At 36.9% G+C, this 21,526-nt stretch overlaps 2 protein-coding genes across 2 annotated transcripts in view; one reads left to right on the forward strand and one right to left on the reverse strand.

Annotated features, from left to right (window-relative positions):
- The window catches only part of kiaa0930, a 37,565-nt gene extending 34,689 nt beyond the window's left edge, over nucleotides 1-2,876 (forward strand). The window contains exon 10 of the mRNA XM_053508440.1: nucleotides 47-2,876. Within this exon, the coding sequence (XP_053364415.1) occupies nucleotides 47-87 (41 nt within the window). The 3' untranslated portion in view covers nucleotides 88-2,876. The remainder of the gene's footprint in view (nucleotides 1-46) is intronic.
- An 8,076-nt stretch (nucleotides 2,877-10,952) lies between these two features.
- nup50 (nucleoporin 50) lies at nucleotides 10,953-20,791 on the reverse strand. Its single transcript, XM_053508949.1, has 8 exons — nucleotides 20,659-20,791; nucleotides 19,760-19,837; nucleotides 17,722-17,805; nucleotides 17,095-17,293; nucleotides 15,696-16,328; nucleotides 14,204-14,291; nucleotides 13,975-14,093; nucleotides 10,953-11,877 (listed from the first exon to the last, which is right to left on the reverse strand). Exons 2-8 carry the CDS (start codon nucleotides 19,826-19,828, stop codon nucleotides 11,678-11,680), a joined length of 1,392 nt encoding a protein of 463 aa, XP_053364924.1. The 5' UTR covers nucleotides 19,829-19,837; nucleotides 20,659-20,791; the 3' UTR covers nucleotides 10,953-11,677.
- Between the last annotated feature and the right edge of the window lie 735 nt (nucleotides 20,792-21,526).

Below are 21,526 nucleotides of genomic sequence, written 5' to 3' on the forward strand. Positions count from 1 at the left end.
GAAACAAATCATTGTTTGAAAATAACTCTTTGTATTGTTTATGCAGATATTCTGGAGGTGAGACAAAAGCCTATTCTGATGATGTAGTGGCTGCTGACTTCCTTAGAACTTGTGACTAAGTGCCTCTCCACATCAGGCCCCTCAGACAACAGCGCCATCTCACATCCATACAGAGAACCAAAAAAAACAAAAAAAAAAACCCATCACTGACTAAAGGAGAGGAGAAGAAACGTGAGAAATAAGGACTTATTAAAAACAAACCAGCCAATCAAGAAGTGCCTCTTCCACCTGTTTTCTGTGACAGTCTGTATGTGGACACGAGCGCAACAGCCCGAGTGACTGAACACCCGCCGTCTGACATGCCTCGTTCCATCTGATCAGCTCAGGCTCGGATGGCAGGACTGGCTAACGTCCCACCTGCGAGCGAAAGGGAAACGCATCAAAGAGAAGAAAAGAAAAAAAAAAACATGCAAAAGAATGTTTCCTTGTAAATATACTGCTGCTTAGAATACTCAGTGAATCTACCAACCATGACCCTCTCAGTCTCGTGTAAACAGACTCTGCTGGGTCTTTCAATGTTGTTGATTTGTGCGTAGTGCTTTTTTCCAAAGGCAACCCAAATCCCCCCCCTTTTTGCCCCCACCTCACTCTCTTACCCCACCTCATCCCCAAACCCCACCTCATCCTTAGGCCTTAACACGTCCTAACCAGCTAATGTGACATCTAGATTCTGTTTCATGGCGTACTCCTTACTCAAGAGTCTGGAATTGAAAATGCTGGATGTGTCTTAAGTTCAACCTACACACAAAAAAAAAACGTGCGGGAAAAATAGCTGCACAGGTAGATTTTTTTTTTGTTAAAAAGGCCTGATTCATTTGTATGTTTGGAGATCTTTGTATTCATTGTGATATTTATTAATGAGTTTCAAGTGCAACTGAATGATGATGAAACTGAAAGGGTTTGAAGAGCAGGTTTCCCTGAGAATGATGTAATCGATTTCTTGTGTAATTCACCATCTGTAGCTGTTAGATCTCATCAACACACCTGTCCTACAGAAGCCCTGAAACACAACATTTAGCTTTCGTTGTTATTTTGATTTAATTACTCGCGACATCGACCTGATAGCTCTCTTGTATTTTGTTATTATTTAGACGTCTTTTCATTCATTAGCTTGTGAAGCGTTAAATTAATTAGCAATCATTAGCCATTATGTCTGAATGGCGTACTAACTGCGGACATCATTGAATTATTCCTATTGATCAATTGTACGGTGTTATATATTCTCTATATAACAACACCGGTGGCACGGTGGCTTAGTGGTTAACGCTGTCGCCTCGCTGTCCCTAGTTGGACTACAGAGGTTCCTAGATGGATGGATATTACACCACCATGTTAAAATAATTAAAAAAGAATCATATGTTGGAATTATTATTATTATTATTATAACTGCAACATCCTAAAAAAAGTTGATATAACAATATAATATCATGAATAATACAGCTTTAAGTTGAAATAATGGCATCCCTTCAAGTTATTTTTTTTTGCATTTCAGGACATTCACACATTTTGTTCTGTCTTGTCTGTTGGATCTGAACCCATAAATGTTTGAGGGTTTTAGGAATTCTTTAAACCCGAGCAGGAACTCTCTCTCTCTCTGCACCTTTCTGTTGCTCCAGTCCTGTATTCTCTTGTAAAGTGTTTACTTCCGATTGCTGTTGTGTTTCAACTCATTTCTGTCAGTTGATCGGCCTTGAACATGAAGTGTTTTTGAAGAAAGCGAGGAACAAACCTGATTTGTCAGTATTATGTTGGATGTCGTGAGCTGAATGTATTCCTAGTGACTGCTTTGAAGGCGGCTTTAGTAACCTTTTGATAGTTGAAAGGCTGCCTGCTTGGTCTGCAACATTTTTCTTTCGATGCTTCAATACACTTTCGTTGTATTTATTTTCCTTCTTCTTCCTTTATTATTCTGTTGAAGCCCATGTCAACCAAATCAAAAGCTCTTTGCAAGAAAAGTCTTGTGGTACATAAACTGTTCTTTAACCGCTTTAAAACCACATTTTTGTTTGTATTAGTTTTTTTTTTCTTTTCTTTTTAAGAGAAAACATGCATGTTTATCCTATATTTATGTTACTCCATAAATAATTGTACATTTTCTGTACCTCTTATTGAAATACAAATTATCAAAGAAAAAGAAATGAATTCATGAACTATTTACAAGTGGAAAGGACATTAAAAATATTGCGGAGAAATGCAGGCTACACAAATGGATCATGCAGTCAACCATATTAATGCCTTATAGTGAGAGGTATCTGGTACATCCAATAGCCTTTAATTAGTGAATCATTACTGCAGTGATGAATAATTGTCCCCTGCAATAATTCCTTAAACCCTATCTGAGGCAGTAAGTAGCTTTTTATTTTTAATATCAGAAAAAATATCAGAAAATATCAAAATTTCAGAAATTATCAAAATATTGGCCTGCATCAAGTAAAGAAAACAACTAAGGAATTAACTGGAAGGATAGGGTTCAGCCATCAACTATGAGAAGGATTTGGGAATGACTGTTCCAACACATAGTGAGATTGCATCGTAAAAAGAATCACTTTTTGCATATGTGGTGTGATGAGTCCAGTTGACCCTATTACAGAGTGATGCATACGTCAGGGTAAGAAGGGAAGCGCATGAAATGATGTGCCCATCATGCATAGTGGCTACTGTACAAGCATCTAGAGGCAGTGTTATAATCTGAGGTTGCTTCAGTTAGTCAGGTCCAGGCTCAGCAACATTATGCTGCAATAAAATAGTCAGCTGACGGCCTGAATGTACTGAATGACCAGAGTATTACGTCAATGTTTTTTCCTGATTGCATGGTCATATTTCATGACGACAAAGCCAAATTTTTTGGCCTCAAATTATGAAACGAGTCCTAATCTTAACCATATTAAAAGTCAAAACAGTGCTACAGCGTGCCGTAATCGACGCTGAAGGCGATCCAACAGATTATTAGTGTGCTACATTCTTTTGGCCGGGCAGCGTATCCTGTTCTACATTTGTTTTTGTTTTTTCAATCACACATGATACGATCACATGTCTTTAATAAGGCCTACATTAAACTATAATATTGTTTCATATCTTAATACAGAGCACAATCTTGGCTGTAGCTGTAATTATAATGTCACATTTATTTATAGATTTAAAAAATAAAAAAAAAAACCACACAAAAAGGTCTTCCACTGACTGACGTTAAGCCACTGGTTGGGGGATTGTGTACAAATCCCAAAGCTGCCAAGCTGCCGCTGTCACACTATTAATCCCCAGCTGCTCAGTTGTATGTTGTTTTAAATAAAAATGTCACGCAAGTGACGTAAATTCCTTTCATGTATGATGTGATTAAGGAAACTTATCGTTAGAGCGAGGTCTTACATCAAATATACACCAGGTGAATTGTGTCCACCGCTTTCTTTACTTTCCCATAATCAGTTAATCAGTGCCTTTATTTACTGTACATTAGACACACAAGCACCAAAGCTAGGAGCTGAAAATGTTTTATGCTTTATTATGTTCACACACTGGTTCACACACATCATTCTGCATCCTCATGCAAACGTCATAGCAATAGTCATATAGTGTGACCCATTTTTTTTACTTATGTTTTATGGTTTTCCTGCAGGATGGTCCTTTTGGGGTACAACAGTTATAATTTTAAGCACTAAATAGCAGTGTCTGCCGTTTACTGTACAAACTCAAAACTATTTAGCAATCCTGTGAATCACTAAACTAATATTAAGTTGTATGACCACAGGTTTTTACTGTTTTTATGTGTGGCAAGGAGTCATTGTCTTGTTGAAACACCCATTTCAAGGGCATGTCCTCTACGGCATAAGGCAACATGACCTCTACAAGTATTTTGACATATGTAAACTGATCCATGATTCCTGGTATGCGATAAATAGGCCCAACACCAGAGTAGGAGAAACATGCCCATATCATGATGCTTGCACCACCATGCTTCACTGTCTTCACTGTGTACTGTGGCTTGAATTCAGAGTTTGGAGGTCGTCTCACAAACTGTCTGTGGCCCTTGGACCCTAAAAGAACAATTTTACTCTCATCAGTCCACACAATGTTCTTCCATTTCTCTTTAGGCCAGTTGATGTGTTCCTTGGCAAACTGTAACCTCTTCTGCACATGCCTTTTTTTAACTGAGGGACTTTGCGGGGGCTTCTTGAAAATAGATTACAGTAGGTTCAGACAGCCGTCTTCTAATAGTAACAGTAAACAGCCCATAGTTTTTTGCACCTCTTTATAGGTTATCAACTTTTTAATTAAAGTACGCCGTTCTTCTGAACGACCCATTTTCCTTGGGCTTTCTTTTTTTTTTTTCCTCAGGCTTTCAAATGCATGTTCAACAAGTGCTGGCTTTATCCTTAAATAGGGGCCACCTGATTTACAACTGTTTTTTCACAAAATTGATGACCTCACTGATTGAATGCCAGACTGCTATTTTTTTGAACACACCCCTTTCAACTAATTGCTCAACTGCATAGCCTTCAGAGCGTGCATATCATATTACAGAATAATAGGTCTTGTTTGTTTTCTGAGAATCTACTGCAACTACTGGTAACTTGGTTGCCATGTAGCAATAAAAATATACTAAAAACCTGGATTATTCTGTGTCACATTCGTTAGTCACATTGTACTGCTATTATTTTGATACTAACTAATACTAACAATCTTGCGGTGAATACTAACAATTGATAAGTTAGTACGAAAACAGATTGCTTTGTGGTTAGCACTGTCGCCTTGCACCTCCAGGTTCCCGGTTCAATTCCCAGCCAGGTTTGATTTCTGCCTCTGTGTGCATGGAGTTTGCATGTTCTTCTGTGCATGATGGGTTTCTGCCGGGTACTCCTATTTCCTCCCACAGTCCAAAGACATGCAGATTAGGCTAATTGCCCGTTTCCAATTTGCCCGTAGTGTGTCTGTGTACCCCCACCCCTCATGCCCTGAGTCTCCTGGGATACGTTCCAGGTCCTCTGTAACCTTTTATACAGGATTAAGTGGTATAGAGGATGAGATGAGACAATGTTTGGGGTAATTTATATTTTAAAAATATACAACAAATTTGTTTGTCTTGTTTCTGAATGCAATCGTACTTATTCTTCAGCTTCATCTACTTGAGTGTAGTAAGACAGGTGTTTGTTGGACAGCTGTTTGGCTCCACCTTGTGTCTCAGTGTCAGAGTTAGAGGCAGGTATAAGAGATGTACTGTTAGTTCCAAGCACATTAGATTATCCATTTTAACAATATTTATTTAACAATGATGCACAGTATTGTGCTCTTTGCATCTTTTTTTTTTTTGCTCATTCAGCAAAAAAACACTGATTTTACATGATTTATTATTATTATTATTATTATTATTATTATTATTAAGCATTTAAAAGGATGACACTGATAATAATATTTGCACATTACTGTATATTGTCTTAACTATGCAAGCAAGTACAAAAATAATCTTTCCTTGCTGTGCTGTTAATTTTTTTTAATTGCTAGAGCTGATTAAACGCCGCCTGATACTAAATTAAACAGGTTTTGTTGCTTTTAAAGAGAAAAAGGTAATCCATGTAAACGTATTTACAATCAAGAAGTTTAATGGGTAGACTGTCATTACACGGTGAGTGCTATTTATAGTATAGTAAATACATGGACACTGATAATGTTTCACAACAGGAAATGAAAAATGAAACAGTACAAATAAATAAATAAATAAAAAGAGGTTGGTGATTTGAAGTAATGACCAAAAAGTTCAGATCATTTAGGCTGATATTGGTGTGTTTAGTGTTCATGTACCAGATCATAAAAACTATCCTGAGTTTATTCCAGGACTCTTATTCACCATATGCTCATACTGATTGTTTAAATCACTTTTTCACACAGGGCCATGTAGATTTGGAGTTTTTTTTTCTCCCTTTATAACGTAAACCTTCATTTAAAAACTGCATTTTGTGTTTACTTGTGTTATCTTTGACTAATAGTTAACGGTTTTTGATGAGCAGAAACATTTAAGTGTGACAAACATGCAAAAGAAAAAGAAATCAGGAAGGGGGCAAATAGTTTTTCACACCACTGTATGAGTTATATGTGAATGAGTAATGATTTGTAATCAATGGCTTTCCTTCTCAAGGTTTCTTCCTGCTCAAGGTTTCATCCCAGAGTGTTTTTCCTCGCCACCGTCACCTCTGGTTTAAATCTACACCAGGAATTCTTTAACACTTTGTCTGTTAAAAGCACAAAACAAATCAAATAAATGGTATGGGTCTTTCTGCTACCATACTTACTGGGGAAACACTAATACTGAAAACCATCTATCTCAAGCTGGACTGTTACTGTGTGACTGAGCTCATAATGCCATCATAACTAATGAATCTTGAGATCTTACACTTCCCGTAAAGTAAACTGGAGTCCAGCGTGAAGAAGAAAACTGTTTAAGTCAGGCTAGATCTTGATTAGATTTTAACTTGTATACAGAGAATTTAAATGAAGAAAGGGTTTTCAGACAGTATGTAAATATGTACAGTAAGTGCAGCACCAGTGGTCGCAGGGACACAGGTTTAGTTGATGCAGTGTAGTGCTGTTTTTTCTACCATGATACATTTGAGTTTTAGCTAGTGTTTAAACAGATTTATCACACCCTTGGGCTTACCAGCTCTGATGCAAGATTTAGCTTATGTGCAGCCCAATAATAATTTGATTGCATAGAATGAAATGGCGTGGCATGGTGGCTTAGTGGTTAGCACTGTGGCGTTGCACCTCCCGGGTCCGGGTTCTGTGATGGATTGGCACCCTGTCCCGTCACGTGCCCTACGTGTCCTGGGATAGGCTCCAGGCCCCTGTATACAGGATAAAGGGGTATGGAAAATGAGTGACGACAATAAGAAAAAAAATGGTCTATGAACCCTGGCTGTAAGCTATATCTGAGTGTGATGGGTTTATGTGTCCCTGACTGATGACACTAAACCCACTTGCCTTATATTGTATGATGCAGGTCCCCGTTGGGCTGCCTAAAGGAGCTCTGACACTACTGAGACATTCAGCAAGACCTCTGAAGGTGAGATCTTTTATCTGGCAGCAGATCATTTAGGCCATGTCTTTAAGTGGGCTCTCCATACCACAGCTTCTAGGTCATTTTTTTGCCTAACACACTAATCAGCCGTAACATTAAAACAGTTTAATATGCTGTAGGTTTTCCTTGTGCCACCAAAGCAGCTCTGGTCAATCGGGCATGACCCCCACACGACCTCTGGCAGTGTGCCGTGGTGTCTTTCACTGGGATGTTAGGGGGATTCCTTAGGGTGCTGTGGGTTGTGGGGAGAAGCCTCCATGTATCTGTCTTGTTTGTCCAGCGCATCCCACGGATGTTCGATTGGATTAAAATCTGGTTTTTAACCAGCAGTGACTTTTTTTTCCCAGTAATTTGTGCTACATTGTCTTTTCTGTGCGATCGGACTGGACGGTCTGGCCTTTGCTCCCAACAGGCATGTATGAGCCTTGGGTGCCCATGATCCTGTCACCTGTTTACTGGTATCTAATTGACAAGTAATAATGGTTGACGATAATTGTTGCTGAAGAAAAATATTAGTCTGTTCAAAAAAATAGCAGTCATCATTCATCTTTACAAAGTGCTGAATTTACTGTTTAAACAAAAAAGTTTGAAGTTGAATCTTACTTGTGCATCTCTGAACTAATATTTAGTTGTATAACCCCATGCTTTCTGACAACTGCTTCACATCTGTGATAATTGTACCACACGCCACAATTCCTGTGCATTTCTTGGTTTTGCCTCAGAAACAGCATTTTTAATGTCAGCCCACATGTTTTCTATTGTATTTAGGTCTGGGGATTGGGCTGGCCACTCCATAACGTTAATCTACCAAGAGTAGATTAAAAAAGTCTACCAAGATGCTGTTCGCTTACTGTTGTGTTTGGGGTCGTTGCCTTGTTGAAACACCCATTTCAAGGGCATTTCCTCTTCGGTATAAGGCACGCATAACACGCCCCTTTTCAATTAATGATTCAATTACACAGACTCAGGTGCATGCAAGTCATGACTGTTGGGTCTGTTGGTTTTCTATTACTCCACTACACCTACATGCAAAATATTTACCCTGAAGAAATATAATTTCTCCCAAAAACAATTATTGGTCTGGTTACTGATGTTGAACTGCTATTATTTTGAACACTACTGTATCTGGACTGGGTAGCTCTTTTTTTTAATGCATGAACTAACAGGCAACACCCAAATTAGTTTTTCAATTGCATCTTTTATTGGAGATCTACATCCAAAAGTGAACTGTTTTAATTATGAATGTTTGGTTTATACAAGGAATCTTCAGTGGCTGTGTCTAGAAGTCCCATACATATGCAAATGAGCAAAGATTAAAAAACAGCAGCCTCCTTATGCTTTTTAAATATTGTATTTTAAAAACTTATGAGAATACATAAGTTACACAATATTATCTCACAATGAGTTAATGAATGAAAGAAGCCAAGAATATGATTCCTTTAAATTTCATAGTCATTATTAAGTCCTGCCAGTCGTCATGATCATTCATCAGATCCAACTTTTCTTGCCTATGCTTAAAACTCACTTTAATTCATCAGTAATAACAATAATTAAATCAAATCATTGTGCATTATAATTTACGCACATACAATATACCAAGTACTCATGAATAGCCATCTGAGTCATACGACTTAAAATGTCATTGCTTAGCCCAGGTTGCATTTTTTCTTTTTCAATAGAACTTGGAGAAAAAGTTGTATTGCATTTTGCTGCTCAAGGCATTTAGTGGTTAGTTCTGGCATATGAAAAATAATAATAATATTGTGAACACAGAGCCAGGTATAAAAGTAAGCAAGCAAACATTAGCATACACAAATGTAACTAATACAGTACTAGTTGTTAAAACACATTGCAGTTACTGAAACGGCTTCTATCTCAGAGGGTGTTATGAGTTTTGTATCATACCACATTTATAAAATGGTAGCAACAAGCGATTAGTGCACAGCAACACAACCTTATGTGACAACGAAAGCTTTAAGTATTTTTCACTTTGATTTATTTGCGAGTTAACAAAGCTGCAATATGTATTTGGTGCTACTGAATGCATGCCTCGTATTCTAAGGCGTTACAAAGGTCACTTTAGAAAAACAACAAATTAAAACCAAATACAGTTGTGTTTAAAATAATAGCAGTGTGTTGAATAAAGTGAGTAAAGGTGTATATCGATATATTGATTTTTAATTTAAATCACATAATGCATTGGACACCCTGCACATTCTATTCTGAATCACAACATAAAGAAAAATGTGCAATTTTTTTTATTTTACAAAACAAATATTAGTCTGTTAAAAAAAATAGCAGTGTCATCATTCATCTTTACAAAGTGCTGAATTTACCGTTTAAACAAACATGCTTGAAGTTTAATCTTTCTTGTGCATCTCTGAACCAATATTTAGTTGTATAACCATGTTTTCTGAGAACTGCTTAACATCTGTGACAACAATCACGCCACAATTCCTTTGCATTTCTTGGTTTTGCCTCAGAAACAGCATTTTTAATGTCAGCCCACATGTTTTCTATTTGATTAAGGGGGATTTGGCTGCCACTCCATAGCGTCAATCTCGTTGGTCTGGAACCAAAATGCTGCTCGCTTACTGGTGTGTCGTTGTCTGGTTAAAACACCCATTTCAAGGGCATTTCTTCTTCGCCATAAGGCAACATGACCTCTTTAACTATTCTGATGTACTCAAATTAAGCCATGATCCCTGAAATGTGATAAATAGGCCCAACACCATAGTATGAGAAGCATCCACATATCATGATGCTTGTGCCTCCATACTTCAGTCTTCACAGTGTATTGTGGCTTAAATTGTGTTTGGGGGTCACCTGACGAACCGTCTGCGGCCTCTACACCCAAAAAGAACAATCTTGCTTTCATCAGTTGACAAAATATTGCGCCATTTCTCTTTAGGCCTTTCAATGTGTTCTTTGGCAAACTGTAACCTCTTCAGCACATGTCTTTTTTTCAACAATGGGACTTTGCGGTGGCTTCTTGCTGATAGCTTGGCTTCACATAGCCGCCTTCTAATAGTAACAGTACTCACAGGTAACTTTAGATCTTTTTTGATCATGCTGGAACTGATCATTGGCTGAGTCTTTGCCAATTTTGTTATTCTTCGATCCATTCGAATGGTAGTTTTCCGTTTTCTTCCACGTCTTTCTGGTTTTGGTCTCCATTTTAAAGCATTTGATATCATTTTAGCAGAGCAGCCTATCATTTTCTGCACTTCTTTGTATGTTTTCCCATCTCTAATTAACTTTTGAATCAAAGTACGCTGTTCTTCTGAGCAATGTCTGGAACGACCCATTTTACTCAGATTTTTAGAGAGAAATGCACAGGACAAACTTTTCTGTATTTACCTCTATTTTTTTCTGTATTTAAATAATTTACCTCTCCAATTGAACTCCACACTGCTATTATTTTGAACACGCCCCTTTTCAATTAATGATTTAATTACACAGAATCAGGTGCATCCATTCATGACTGTTGGGTCTGTTGATTTTCTATTACTCCACTACACTCACAAGTAAAATATTTACCATGGAGAAATATAATTTCTCCCAAAAACAATTATTGATCTGGTAACTGATGTTGGACTGCTATTGTTTTGAACACAACTGTATAAACAACTGTTTTTTTTACAAAGATTCACTTAAGACAGTTACACTAGGAAGCTCATTTACTTGCAGTCTTGATAATGCCGTAGATGATGTTTTGTTGTTTATGGATGGAAGTTTACAGAACTCATTTACACCAAGCACTCTATAGGACCAGAGAACTCGTTCAAAATAAATATTAATAACAGCAAACACCTTGAGCAACACATAAAAACAAATACTTTATTCAGGCCTCGTACAAGTTAAAACATTAATATCTATCTGCCTGCATGCCTCCAATCAAATAATTAGCAAAAAAAAAAAAAAAACTTAAAAATTTAAGAAAATAAAGGATTCTTTGTGAGTTATAAATGTCCCATACACGTTTATGTTTTTGGGAAGAGGAGGGCATTAAGCCAGTTGAATACTTTTAATTCCTCCCTAAATTAATTCTTTTATCAGGAAGGTCCAAGTATAAAGCAGAACTCTAATTTTAAATCTAATTTATTTAATCTGCACAAAATCCTAGATTAATAAAAAGAGTTCCTCAGCTTCACCCTTATCTGTTTAATTATAGCAGCGAAAAAAAAAAAAAACCTGATGGAATGTTCAGAATGCAGGCTTTTACACCCTGTAGCCTCACTTTAGTTTACTTTAGGGTGTAAGCAGCATGTACTGTTTGATTTCAAACGCAACCATCAAACTCAACCAGCATTTTTACGCAAAGGATTTCACAGTATCTGAATCGATTTGTTGCCAATGCTCACAAAGGATGTGTGCTGGCATGCAGGTCAAGACTGCTCAAATGGACAAGGATAAGCATGAGTCAGGTGTATGTGTGTGTGTGTGTGTGTGTTGTCATACAGCCGTGCAAACCACATTCAGGCAATACGTGACATGTACGTTACAGGGGTGGGAGGGGGGTTAAGGAGTCTGTGACAGGGAGGAGGACGCTCACGCTTTCTTCTCCTGCAGAAGTTTGTGCAGTTCGTCAGCGTCCTCTGCTGTTTTAACGCGGATCAGCATTGGTACGGGGGTGCTGGCGTTCTTGTCGTCCACAGGGGGATTTGGCACACACACCACCATGACGTTGTTTTTCCCTGTCCGTGTGCATGGCATGGAAGAGTGAACCATGATATTTAACAGAATGTTACCTGGAGAAAAGAAACAAATTTTTGGTCAATTTGACATAGTCACAACAATTTATTAGATAACTCCCGTTTTATATATTCAATAACTTTTTGTCAGTATTTTAACTGGAACTGTCATCTGTGTGTAGAACAAGTAACTTTCTTGTTATTTAAAGCATTAAAAACTTATTAAACAATGTACCGCTTATGAGATTCAGCTAGGTTTGATAGTTTCTTTAAATGTGGGAAGTCTAAATATAAAAAAATATAGGTACATTAAAGGTAAATATATAGATAAATTTACATTCCCAAATTTTACATGAAACCCTGGGCTCTAAATTCTAATTAAACTGGTAAAATAAGCCTTTTTTTGTCACATATACATTACTGCGCAGTGAAATTCTTTTTTCGCATATCCTAGCGTACCTGGGGGCAGAGTGCAAGCTCAGCCATGATACAACGCCCCTGGAGCAGACAGGGTTAAGGGGCTTGCCAGCACCCCCGTCCCGATGCTGCCCAACAATGGCAACCAGCTGGGGACTTGAGGCACTGACCTCCCGATCAGTAACTTAGTGCCTTAGCCCTCTGAGCTACCACTGCCCAAATATTTAGCTGCATTCGCCAGGAATCGTTTGAGCATTTGGCAGAGCGACTTAAATTTTTTTATCGCTCTTTTTTTTTTAAATTTTATTTATTTATTTTTTTTAACATCTGAGCAATCAATGATTAAGTGGCAACTTGGTGATGCTGGGGGTTTAAACCAGTGACCTTCCGGTCAGTAGCCCAACGCCTATTGTATTGCCTTACTTGTACTTACTAGTAATGTTTTTTATAGTTACTCTGTGTTTTTAGACTTACTTTTTTCTAATTATTAATTAACTACCACCACAAGATTTAAAGAAGAAAACAGCACTTTCTCCATATTTGCACTGTGTCAGAAAAAGTCTTATGAAAATGCTTTCGGAGCCAACGGCATTTTTATCTTCAAAGCCTACGACCTGTCAGACATAAAAGGCAAAAATATGGAATGGCAAACAGAATGTGGGTGTTTTTATATTTGGATTATTTATTTATTTATTGATTGATTTTTTTAAGATACATGGCAACTGCAGCTATGGCATCAATTGGAATACCTATTTCCATGGGAGCCACAGCTCTCAGTCTACCAATTACAATATTGGTGTCAATGCCATAAAAACCAGAGGATTCTGCTACTCTTTCCAGTAAAACTTTACACTGATCACACGTAAATGCTGCGAATTATGCCAATCAGCTCTACAGCAGCAGCTGTCCAAAAATAAATAAACCACATTGTTTAGCATACCATTGTTCCACCCTGATTCATGACAGGCTTTAAAAATAAAACTACAAATGGCTCAGAAAGTATTTTCAATTCAGACACAGTTAGCATATGTTATTGCAGTTAGCATATGTTATTGCAAAAGTGAGCAGGTGCCATTTTCTCCTTTTAATTTTTTTTGACAGGACAATTAAAAACCAGGTCCATATAAGATGAACAAGATTTCACCCGGCATTTATAGCCAAAATAATTGCATAACCACCCAACACTGTACATTTTATTTTAACTAATGGTATTCATGAAGCATGCAAAATGCCTGTGTAAATTAAATCTCAGTAGTCCTACATCAGTGTGCAAATGCAAATTGGTTAAAATGTGGACGAAAATATTTGTGTAATATAAATCTCTAAACAATAAATATGAATAATAAATTTATTACATATAATTTTTTTTTTTGCTCAAACAAAACGTGAGACTTGTGGTCCAAAAGTGGCTGCATTGCTTTAAATGTCCACCAGGGGGAAATGACATTCTCTTACTGTGGTTGAACACAGGTTGAACACCCACCACACTTTCAATTCCACACACTGTGCCGCACTGCGCCCAGTTATAATATTCGGCTGCCTTCTTAAGTTATGTTGTTTTCTGCATTTCTGCATCACGCATCCTTTTTAAGGGCGGTCTCATGCCTTGCATCACTTATTTCATGACTTTCAGTCTGACTGGGGGGGGGGGGGGGGGGGGGGCTTTTTTTATCACCACTGTTTTAGTGCTTAAATCATAAAAAATTTCATATTTATTTGATCAGTAGAGCGTTTTACCCAGGTTTGTGTCTGCCCGCACTAGGAGCTGCAGCTTGTCCTCAGAGACCAGTTTCAAATGCAGTGTACCAACTCCTTTCTCCTTGAACTCGTTTTCCTTTTTATAGAACAGTTTGCACCTGTAATATGTAGAGAAAAATGAATATTACAGTAATAGAATGTGTAATCAATGACCAAATCCATTCTGAATGATGCATTTAAAAAAAAGGGGAAGTAAATTATAGGGTACTTTTTAGAGTAGAAAGCATCCTTCTCCTTGATTTCTCTAACTACGGGCACTGGAGGCTCTTCTGATTCTTCATCAGCTCCATTCTCATCTGCAGAGAAAAAGGACAAGCAATCAAACACCACAAAATAAAAAGTATTCATTCTTTCCTTGATATGCCTGCATTCATTTAACAAAACCAAATACTGGGCTAGAAGATCATAATTATTTTAAGATCAAAGCTGATCCTCAAGAGAAGAACTTATGTTCTTATATATAATTTGTCTTTGATGAAATGCCTATTATTATTAAAGCCTCGTTTATTGCCATAGGGGGCACTGAAAGCCATCTCAGAAGAAAGAGAATTAATGACTAATAAGATGATCATATTAACTTAAATCTTAAATTGTACATAAGCTCAGTTGATTAATAAAATCTTTCAGCTCTCTTTTTATATTAGTGCTGGAACATAATTTTTCAATAATCGATGAAATGTCCTTTTCGATGAAGGGGTCCTTTTTTTTCGTTACATCACCATATCTGTCTAACGCGCACACAACACAAACCTGCATGCTTTATGACTATTTGTGACTCATCTGTGAAAACCCTGGTACCAGCTAAAGTTTTTTTTTTTTTTTAAGATTCATTGTTTTCTACATAAAATAAAATATGATTTGATGTAGAATTCAATAAATCACACTATACGACTTTAGCCAGATTTTTACAGACTGGGTCACAGCTAAGTGACACATTAAAGGAAAAACCATCAGTTCCTGTCTCACACAAGCTTTGGTATAGATTTTACAGTTTACCCTGGTGCTGGAGAAAACACCATTCTTTCAAAATAATATTCTCAATTGATGTATTTGTCTAAAATTACCAGACGAGGGTCTCCCACAGGATCTCAACCTGGCTGTTTCTGGATGAGCTCTGGTGATGAACTACATTACTCCAAAATACCACTCCCTTTAGAATTAACATATATATTTTTTTCCGTCTAAAGGAACCATACCAACCATTGGTAGAATTCATGTGCAATAATCCTAATCCTATAAGGTGTGCAATCGTTATATTAAACTGACACTTAAGTTTGTCCTCTTCAACTGGTCTGCAGGTTGGTCTGGTTATTTAAACAATATGTAAATATAAACATAAGCATTTATAATGTAAAATGAAAATTTAGAATTAGAATTTAAAATGCCAATATTTTCATATTTGTTTGTTTTTATTTAAGATAAAATTCTCTTAATGTTGACCAAGAACAGATGAACATGGTGCACATTCACTGCACTTATTGGCACTTGCAAATTATATATTTTATATAAAGAATCTGCTGCAAAAAGCGTGTTACGTGTGTAAAAAATCTTCATACAGCTTCAATATAAAATTCTACTGTAAAATCAAGCCTCAGTCAGGGATTTGTCAGACAAGCACGGCATGGTTCTCTCCGCTAAGAGCTGGCGATGTACAGGTTTGCCTTAAGTATCTGAAGGACCGCATCTGTCAAAGTGTTTACCTGCTGCCTGGCTGTTACTGGCTGCCTCAGTCTTGGCTGCAGTAAAAGAGAAGGTGCCTGCAGAAGAGCCTGTGCTTGCTGCACCAAACAGAGACGCGGTGGTGGAGGAGTTGGTGGTGCTAGAAAACGAAAACCCGGAAGCTCCTGCAGACTTGATTGAGCTCAGCACGGAGCTGTCCAGCTTCTGGCCAAAGTTGAATGTAACGCCAGGAGGAACAGAGTTTTTCTCAGGAGTAGCACTGTCCTTGTTCTTACTGAATGAGAACAAAGCAGGAGCAGCCGGTGTAACGTTACTGCTGGAGGAGGACGATGGTGTGTTTGTGGTGGTCTTTTTCCCTGGCTGCTGCTCCTCCCCTGCTGCACCACTGCCGTACTTGCTCTCGATGGTACTCAGGTGCCGCTCATAGTCGCGAAAGATGGGGTTGAGGTCGCACAGCGGGTTGTCATTCACATGCTTGGTGATCCAGTCTCGCACAGAGCAATTGAGGGCTGTGAGCTGCCGTTTGTACTCCTTACTGCTGCTGCTGCTGCTGCTTCCTCCAGAGAACACAGGCAGGCTGGGGGAGGAGCCGTTGGCCATGATGTCACCTCTGTCTAAGGAGGAGGAGGCTGGGCCATTGGATGATGAGGTGCCTGAGGGAAGAGGAGGAACAATGAGCATGACTGCACTGAATAGTATAGTGATGCATTTACACACACAAGAGAATGAGAAGGGGAGAGTGAATAGGAGCAAATGCTTGTCCTATCCTTCTCACTGTCTCTGATAGACATGTCAAGTTATTTACCCAGCAACAAAAAGGCTATTTAAAAAAAATAAATCAGCCTATTGTAATCCATTCAACAAAACAGCAACACACACATACACACTCCACCTGCTTATTCAACTCCATTAGCCATAAATTTACTTTGTATATATAAAAAAAGAACAAAAGGTGTTATTCAGCTTTGTTGTATTTTATTTTAAAAAATCTTCAGAGGTTTTTTTCATGTTATTTATTCTTATTTATTTACCAACCTACAACTCTTTTGGGAAAATATACTGGAACATACAGAACCTGCATTTTAATTAAACCCGGATACAGTTAAGTTATTTAAGTAATTCATGAAATTCACCAGATTTTCTCTCTATCTCTCAAATATTGTTGCAATAAAAAATAAAAAACACTTTGCAGTAAGCATATGTAATGGACAGGAAAGTTTCAGATTCACTGTAACTGTACTCAAGGGTAAGGTTTGACAATGCGCTGTGATTATTCATCATATTAATGATGATATCTATATGATGTGATACGATATACACAACTCAATGTACTCAACTTAATAAATAATAAGAGACTTTTCTCTAGTTAAACTCTCAATAACTTTCCCCTTAACAAAATGCACAACATGGCTCACCCACCAGTGTTTGCCTTGGCAGTGGAAGGGGAGTTGAAACCACCAAAAGTTGGGGTGACAGATGCAGCACTGCCGTTGGTCAGTGAAGACAGGGGTTTAAATCCATCCCCATTCCCAAATGCAGAGAACGATCCTCCAGACACTGGAGCTGATGGGGTCAGAGCGAAACCCTTAAAGCTTTTAAAAGCTCCTCCACTCTCTCCCTAAGGCAAAAATACAGAATTCATTTATAATTAATATTCCAGCCCCATGGTCTGAATGAACTAAATCACACACTTCGGCTCTAAGCACATCATATACACTATATACTAACACAGGCTTCAGCATGTATATGATGTTTCTTAAATGTTTAAATAAAAACTATTATTTATACTTAAAATGAACGTATTATTACTGAATACAAATAAGAGAGTAAATAATAATGTGTGCGGTATAAAAAAAGAAAGCTTAAGGGGTTTGTGTTTGACCCACTTTTAGTGTACAAAACGACTATCTTTTGATAGTCTGTCTATATAGATAACTAACACTACACCGTTATATTTAACTAACATCTAGATAATAAAGCAGAAAATAAAGATATATAATAGACACAAACTCTGAGAAAGTCTCAAAAACACAGCATCTTGATTACCTCTGAGGAAAGATTTCGACGCTTTGCTTTCTTAATGGCTCGGTTTTTCATCACTTCCTCACTTGCAGTTGAAAACGTTCCTGCCTAATAGAGAGAATTCGAGAGAATTACAGAGTTAAGTGTGGATACTGCAAAAACAGTTTGCATCTCATAGAGCTGGGTAATATGGGAGAAAAAATATTATAATTCAAGGAAAAAAAGCTAATGAACTGGCAATATTACCAAAAAAATCTTTTTTAAACACATTAGAGGATTTTTTTGCTGGTAAGTGCTTGTGTGTTAAACATATTATATTCAAGTATGCAGTAGGCTGTTAAGTTATTGCTGGATGCATCTGGTTTCAGTTTTGTTCTGTATCCAGCACTAGTCTAGACCTACTGAAGATCGAGTAAGCTCCACATCCTCCCTGTTTTCACTGGAAGCAACCATCATTTCTGGGTGTGCATCCTGGGGATTGCTCGGGTTTTAAAGTATGACCCAACTGTCTAAACAGGGGTTTTAAACCTGTATTCTGTTAACAAGTGATAGTAAATATTTGTAGGCAGCAACTTGATTATGAAAATGATAAAAAGGTCTTCTGAAATGCTTGCACTGACATATCACAACGGCAAGGAAGGCTGCAAGCATAAAATGTGCCTGCAAAGATAGTTTTTTTAAAACAAAATCATTTTGTTTTTTAACAAAGCATCACATAGCAAAGCATAATGGCAACCACCACAAACTCATTCCACTCCTTATTTTTGCTCTGCTGCAGCAATTTGGCTGTGTGCTGAAATTATAATGGTCACAAAATTTGCATAACTTCTGGTGTTTGCATAATGATCATGGTCTCTGTTAAGCAGTGAAAATTCAAAAGAGAAACTCTCATGAACCATGTGTTTCTCATTCAGAATGTTATTATACAAATAATTAGCTGCAAGCAACCTTAGAGAGAGATGCTCCATGTTATTTACTTGTTGCTACAAGCTATACAGACTTTTTCCTTTTCTATTTTCACACAGAATAAATACCCAACAGACAAAAAGAGCAAGCTGTGCTGAACTCAAAGAGATTTAACAAAAGAACTGTCTTGGTTGTTCTACAACGCCGTCTGTGTTTTTGTTCCTTCTAAGTGTTTTCTCTGCACATGTACCCTTGTTTCATTAGGCATTAATAGGGAGAAAAATGTCATTTGGTTACTTCCGTGGAAGTCTTTTTTTTATTGCATTTTTGCACACTTTATGTTTACAAAATAAATGTGCCTTTATAAATATTTTTAAAATAGTCTTATTTTTTAAAATAGTCTTATTTTTTAAATATTACCGTTGATGGCCGATTAATCATATTTCTTTATAGTGCACCATCATCAAAATACTTGTAAATTCAAAGTTTCAAGCGGCAACAAGTTATTCTTTTTATAACTGAATAATTTGTTGACTTTTTAAAAATATGCAATACAGGGTTCTTTTTTCATTCCCATTACAAATTAACTTGGATTGCAAAACAAGGAAGGGATCTTGGTTTTTCCCCCTTCTCTTATTGACACTGCACTGAATCAGTAGTGAAAATAAATTTAGAGAAATGTCCCTAAAACATGAGTGATTTTGTCACCCATCTGCATAAATTTTTTTTACAAATCCAATTCTGACAAGACTGTAACAAAGCAAACCTTACAACTATGAGATAAGAAAATACACAAGTAATGTTAAGACTCTCCACATGTGCAGCTGCTTTACAAATAAATAAAAATAATAATAATAAAAAAATGGGAAGGTCATCCTCCCTGATCTCCAGAACTGTTTTTTTTTTTTTTTTTTTACGAGGCTATGATTTACTCCGACCTCTCAATAGCTCAAGAAGATTAACTTTGATTTATTATTCAAGCTGGTTTGAGTCAGACAGGCCCGCCCAAAAAAAAAAAAAAAAAAAATCTACAGCATGGCAACAAGACAGACGTCACATTTGAAGACTAGTGTTTTTTTTTTTTTGTTTCGCTTCTCATGATACACCACAGAGAATTAGAAGCTTCCATATACATCTCACGTTTTCATCCTCTTACCTCTTCTCCTTCATCTTCCTGATCCCAGTTCCTGTCTGTCAGCTCTTTCTCAGCAATCCGCTTTGCCATCACAGATCTTCTCAAAGATTAAAATTTAAACATAGTCATGCAATCATTTAGAAACCAACAACATATTTTTAAGCAACACTGAAAAACAATGTTTTAAGTAATAGTAAACATTGAACCTATGAAATTTTATAAGTTTGTCGAGTGATTTTATGGTAAAGGAAACAGTGTTGACACTGAGATCAGTCTTAGAGTATCTAGTTTTAGTTCAGATTGCTCTAACTTCAAGACCAAAACAAAATATATTTTTAAACTTGACTGAAACTTATTTAACGTCTGACTAAACTTAAAAAACTTGACTTCAGTTTATGGTTTAATTAGTTCCTGCATACAAAGCCTCAGGCTAGGCAAAATAATGACCATCTTGGGCATAAAATTTCCTCCATCATCACATATTTATTAGAAATATGTTTGTTTCATGACCTAATAATGAAACTCCGGCACATTGTCTCTGATTAGTGACGTCATTAACTTCCCGCGAGCTCGACTTTTCAGCTATCCACAGCGTTACAGTTCTCTCACCGACACTTAGCATGCATGCTAACTACGCTAGCCTGTCCGGCTTACAAGCCTGCTTCTCTGTCAGGTTTATTCTTTACTCCTGCGCAATGAAATCTAACTCTCCCGTGCCGCGTTTAACATCTACACGTTCTGCTGTAATTAAAAGGCAAATATCAAATTAAATGCCCCGGTCATTTAGTTCCATCTCTCTCTCTCTCTCTCTGACTAGCGTGTTAGCTCTTAGCTAGCGACAGACTACCAAAAACAGTTACCTCGATAAGTAATAAAATATATTTTATATGTAAACACGAAAATATATTTAAATACACACCTTTTTTGACAATTCGCAAAAAACGTTAATAAAAATCCCTTTAGTTTATAAACCGGAGACTAGTTTGTAATATTACAGGGTTTAAAACAACAACCGGCAGTTTTCACAACCACACGCCACCATTTTAGAAAAACGGGATATTCGCGCGTTGTGCAGGAAATGTACGCATGCGCAAAGAATGCGAGCTCACCCTGGGAAATGTAGTTGTTTAAACTACATTAATGGACGCTTGGGAATTCCTTCAATTAACGTCGCTTGAAATGTATTTATATTTTTACTAATGAAATTGATTTCATGCTATAGTATCTGGAAAATTAAATACCTTTGCTTTAAACAAGAAAAACGATCAGTTTCTAATTATTTTTATCTACATAACAATCGATAAATGTGTTTTAAAATAATTAAATAAAAATGGAAACATTGATTGTTTCATATTAGGCCTGGTGGAAATGCAGGTTACTGTAGATCAGCTGTTGGAAAATATTTTTAATATGCATATTATGATACTCGGTTTTATTTGGATTACGCAAATTTATAAAAATGTCTTTTTGTGTGTTTTAAAAATCAGTAGTGTATTTCAGGTAGAATGAGACCACAGGGCCATTCCACTAAAATAGTGGAAAGAGCTGTCCCTTTTTTGCTGAAGCTATTGTATATATTTTTGTGTAGCATATTCAAAAAAAAAAATATTATGTACTTTCGTTTAGAAAATACATTTTCTTACTTTAATGTTCAATATTTAATTCTTTGAAGGTCAAATTCAAAGAAATGTCTTGTCACTATGATCATACATGGAAGTGGAACTATTCACTTTTCATTTGATATGATTTTTTAATATAAATCTGATTCACAAAAAGATCAACACCTTA

Source organism: Clarias gariepinus, chromosome 12 (assembly GCF_024256425.1).
Source record: "Clarias gariepinus isolate MV-2021 ecotype Netherlands chromosome 12, CGAR_prim_01v2, whole genome shotgun sequence".
In the NCBI taxonomy this organism is placed as follows: domain Eukaryota; kingdom Metazoa; phylum Chordata; class Actinopteri; order Siluriformes; family Clariidae; genus Clarias; species Clarias gariepinus.

What these genes read in the sequence shown, in the direction of transcription:
- nup50 (XM_053508949.1), bottom strand. Translation starts at nt 19,828, where the DNA reads ATGGCAAAGCGGATTGCTGAGAAAGAGCTGACAGACAGGAACTGGGAT. An exon ending in AGGAAGATGAAGGAGAAGAG is followed by an intron (nt 17,806 to 19,759) that starts GTAAGAGGATGA and finishes TCTCTCTATTAG; the next exon opens with GCAGGAACGTTTTCAACTGC. An exon ending in GTCGAAATCTTTCCTCAGAG is followed by an intron (nt 17,294 to 17,721) that starts GTAATCAAGATG and finishes TTTTTGCCTTAG; the next exon opens with GGAGAGAGTGGAGGAGCTTT.